Source organism: Vollenhovia emeryi, unplaced genomic scaffold, assembly GCF_000949405.1.
Source record: "Vollenhovia emeryi isolate VEMERY1.0 unplaced genomic scaffold, V.emery_V1.0 DF939412.1, whole genome shotgun sequence".
Taxonomy (NCBI): Eukaryota; Metazoa; Arthropoda; class Insecta; order Hymenoptera; family Formicidae; genus Vollenhovia; species Vollenhovia emeryi.
Window position 1 is genome coordinate 68,870 of NW_011966954.1, and position 3,011 is coordinate 71,880.

The following is a 3,011-nucleotide window of genomic DNA, read 5'->3' on the forward strand; positions in this document are numbered from 1 at the left end:
TTTACCTTCTTTCATTTGAGCTCTTTAGTTTTTAGTTCTGCCTTCTAAGGCTTTTACTCGTGACAACCACTGTGCCTGCGATCTTGTCGTGCCAAGTTTGACAGCGTTTGTTGAAATTTGACCATAAAAAGCCCAAGAATAATGGTGCAGCTGACAATATAAAGGGAAAAAATCTCTTTGTTGCTTGTCTTAGGGTCATCTTTTCGAAAGTTTGTGCATCCACAACTCTAAGCCCAAGTAATAGTTTTCCAGGTGTGGCAGCAAACCTTACCCACATATATGTTACATAGCAAAAGAGCATAATGCATTGTACTATTTGATTTAGGATTTGTAATTTTATAAGTCTACTCTGCGTTGTCTTTTCTTCTGCAGACAGTGGCGCTTGCATTTGGTATTTTGCAGCAATTTGACTTAATATTTTGCTATCCTCTGAGTTCATAAAGAGCTGATTTAAGGCTTGGCTGCAAAACTGCAAGAACAAAACGATAATAATCAAATCAAGCAATACTGATATATAGCGCCTAAGTCCTGTTACATAACATATCCCATTTTCATCTTTCTTTACCTTTTGAATAACATTTATAGAAGAAAAAATAGAAAATAAACGATTAAAAAATTTATGTAACATATATGCTTTCCAATATTTAACGTGCCCCTGGCCGGACTTGAACCAGCATGCTTTTGCAAGCAACAGATTTTGAGTCTGCCGTGTCTACCATTCCACCACAGGGGCATTAAGTTTTAATGCTATAGGCAACACGGAATTAGTCAAATTTTTTTGCCTTTACATCTTTCAAATGAGGACTAAATATTCTACAATAATCAACAGTTACTCTCAAAACTTAAAATGAATGAATTAGCTAGTCTCCTCAGTTCAAGAAGTGTAGATAAGGAAATATGTAAATTACCGCATAATTTAGAAGCCGAGCAAATGCTTATTGGCGCAATGATTCGTGATAATAGAATCTGTGATGCAGTTGAAGATACAATTACGGCAGAGAATTTCTATGATCCATTACATCAGAGTATCTTTACGCAAATATCCAAAATCAGGAAACACGGTATAGTTGCCAATGAACTAAGCCTCAAAATGTTTTTTGAGAACGACCAAGCGTTTACCGAGTGTGGTGGGATAGAGTACTTAGCAAAGCTTGCAGCAAAGGCAAGTATTGCACTTGATATCTATAGTTTGACTAGAATAATCCGTGATACTTACTTAAGGAGATGTTTAATTAAGCTCGGGCAAGAAATAGTTGGTGATAGCTACAACTACGATATTGAAAATCCTGCACAGGCGCAAATTGAACAAGCAATGACAAAATTGTTCAACTTAGCAGTAAAAAAACAAGGTGAGAAAACATATATAAAACTTGCAAGTTCAATTAAAGACGTAGTTGAGAAGATCAGCACACTGAAAAATAATCCAGAAGCACTGGGCGTTACAACCGGACTTCAAGATCTAAATCAGCTTCTTGGTGGCCTACAAAAATCTGATTTATTAATTTTAGCTGCAAGGCCTTCTATGGGTAAAACAGCACTGGCGCTAAACATCGCACTTAATGCTTGTAAGATGTTGCAAAAAAGAGCAGATAAACAACACTATGTAGCGTTTTTCTCACTTGAAATGTCAGCAGAACAATTAACCGCAAGGCTGATCACTATAGATTCAGGGATTAGTTATTATAAGGCATTAACCGGGAGAATTAGTGATTTTGAATTGCATGAATTTATCAATGCTAGTACAGAATTATCTGAACTGCCTTTCATCATAGATGACACTCCTGCGCTATCAATTAGTGCCCTTCGCACCAGAATACGCTTGTTGTATCAATTATATAATGTGGAAGTGGTATTCATTGATTATTTGCAGCTAATCAGAGGAACAACAAAAAGAAGTAATGAAAATAGAGTACAAGAAATCTCGGAAGTGACGCAGGGTTTGAAAGCAATTGCAAAAGAGCTGAATATTCCCATTGTTGCACTATCTCAGCTCTCTCGTTCTGTTGAGCAGAGGGATGATAAAAAACCACAACTTTCTGATTTACGTGATTCAGGAAGCATAGAGCAAGACGCAGATATAGTGATGTTCCTCTATAGAGAAGAATACTATGAATTAAGAAAGCAGCCAAATGAAGGAAACAATAAACATCGGGAATGGCAAGAGAAAATGGAAAAAATTAGAAACATTGCAGAGCTCATTATTGCAAAGCAGAGAAATGGGCCGATTGGCAGTGTAAAGCTATATTTTGACTCTAACAGAGGTGCATTTAAAGATTACACGGAAAGGCATAGTTTGTAGCTTGGCAGCAATCTTCTTGTTCCCAAGTTTGTTGATTATTTTTTTATGTAAATGTAGCTTGACAGTTTCTTAAAAATCCTTTTATAATGGTATTATATTTTATAATACATGAGGAATAATCATGGTAAGTAAAGGCAATTTACCCTATTATATGGTTGGAACTCTGGCTACTTTCACTTTATTAGCATCTGGAGTGTTTGCTGCAGCTCCTTATATTGGTTTCTTAGCTCCAGTTGCAGCATTAAGTATTGGCCTGCAATTTATTGTTGGTTGTGCTGTACTCTCTGCTGTAGCCATTGCACTTTCAGCTGTAGCAATTAGCAAAAACAATACTAATACTATTTCTCAACAAGGAAAGTTTGAAAGTTGTATAACTCAAAGGAAGCAGGAAGAAGAAAATGCATTGAAGGCTGAGGGTGTACTTCCTAACGTTCCATATAAAAATGTTGAGGCTTCTAGCCCAGAAAATCAGCCAGCTAAAGAAGGAAATGGTCAAAGCTGGGGTGCATGGGCTTTGCAAAACAAGTTTAAGATAGGAGTAGGAGCAGTAGCAGGAGTAGCATGGTTAGCATGGTTAACATGGTTAACATATGTTGCTGCAAATGGTGGACTTGGTGTTGCTGGCAACTCGTCTAGTGCAGTAGGCAATTCTGTTAATAGTGCAGGAAATGATACCTTAAACTTATCATCTACTTGTCCTAATCCTACTATG

General features: G+C 36.9%; 1 protein-coding gene and 1 non-coding gene across 2 annotated transcripts; one reads left to right on the top strand and one right to left on the bottom strand.

The window, feature by feature from the left end:
- Positions 1-650: 650 nt before the first annotated feature.
- Trnal-caa lies at positions 651-733 on the bottom strand. The gene has a single exon. It is a non-coding gene; the product is annotated as a tRNA-Leu (tRNA).
- Positions 734-847: 114 nt separating this feature from the next.
- Positions 848-2,299, top strand: LOC105557845 (probable replicative DNA helicase). Its single transcript, XM_012005206.1, has one exon. The coding sequence runs from the start codon at positions 848-850 to the stop codon at positions 2,297-2,299; it is 1,452 nt and encodes a 483-aa protein (XP_011860596.1).
- The last annotated feature ends 712 nt before the right edge of the window (positions 2,300-3,011 follow it).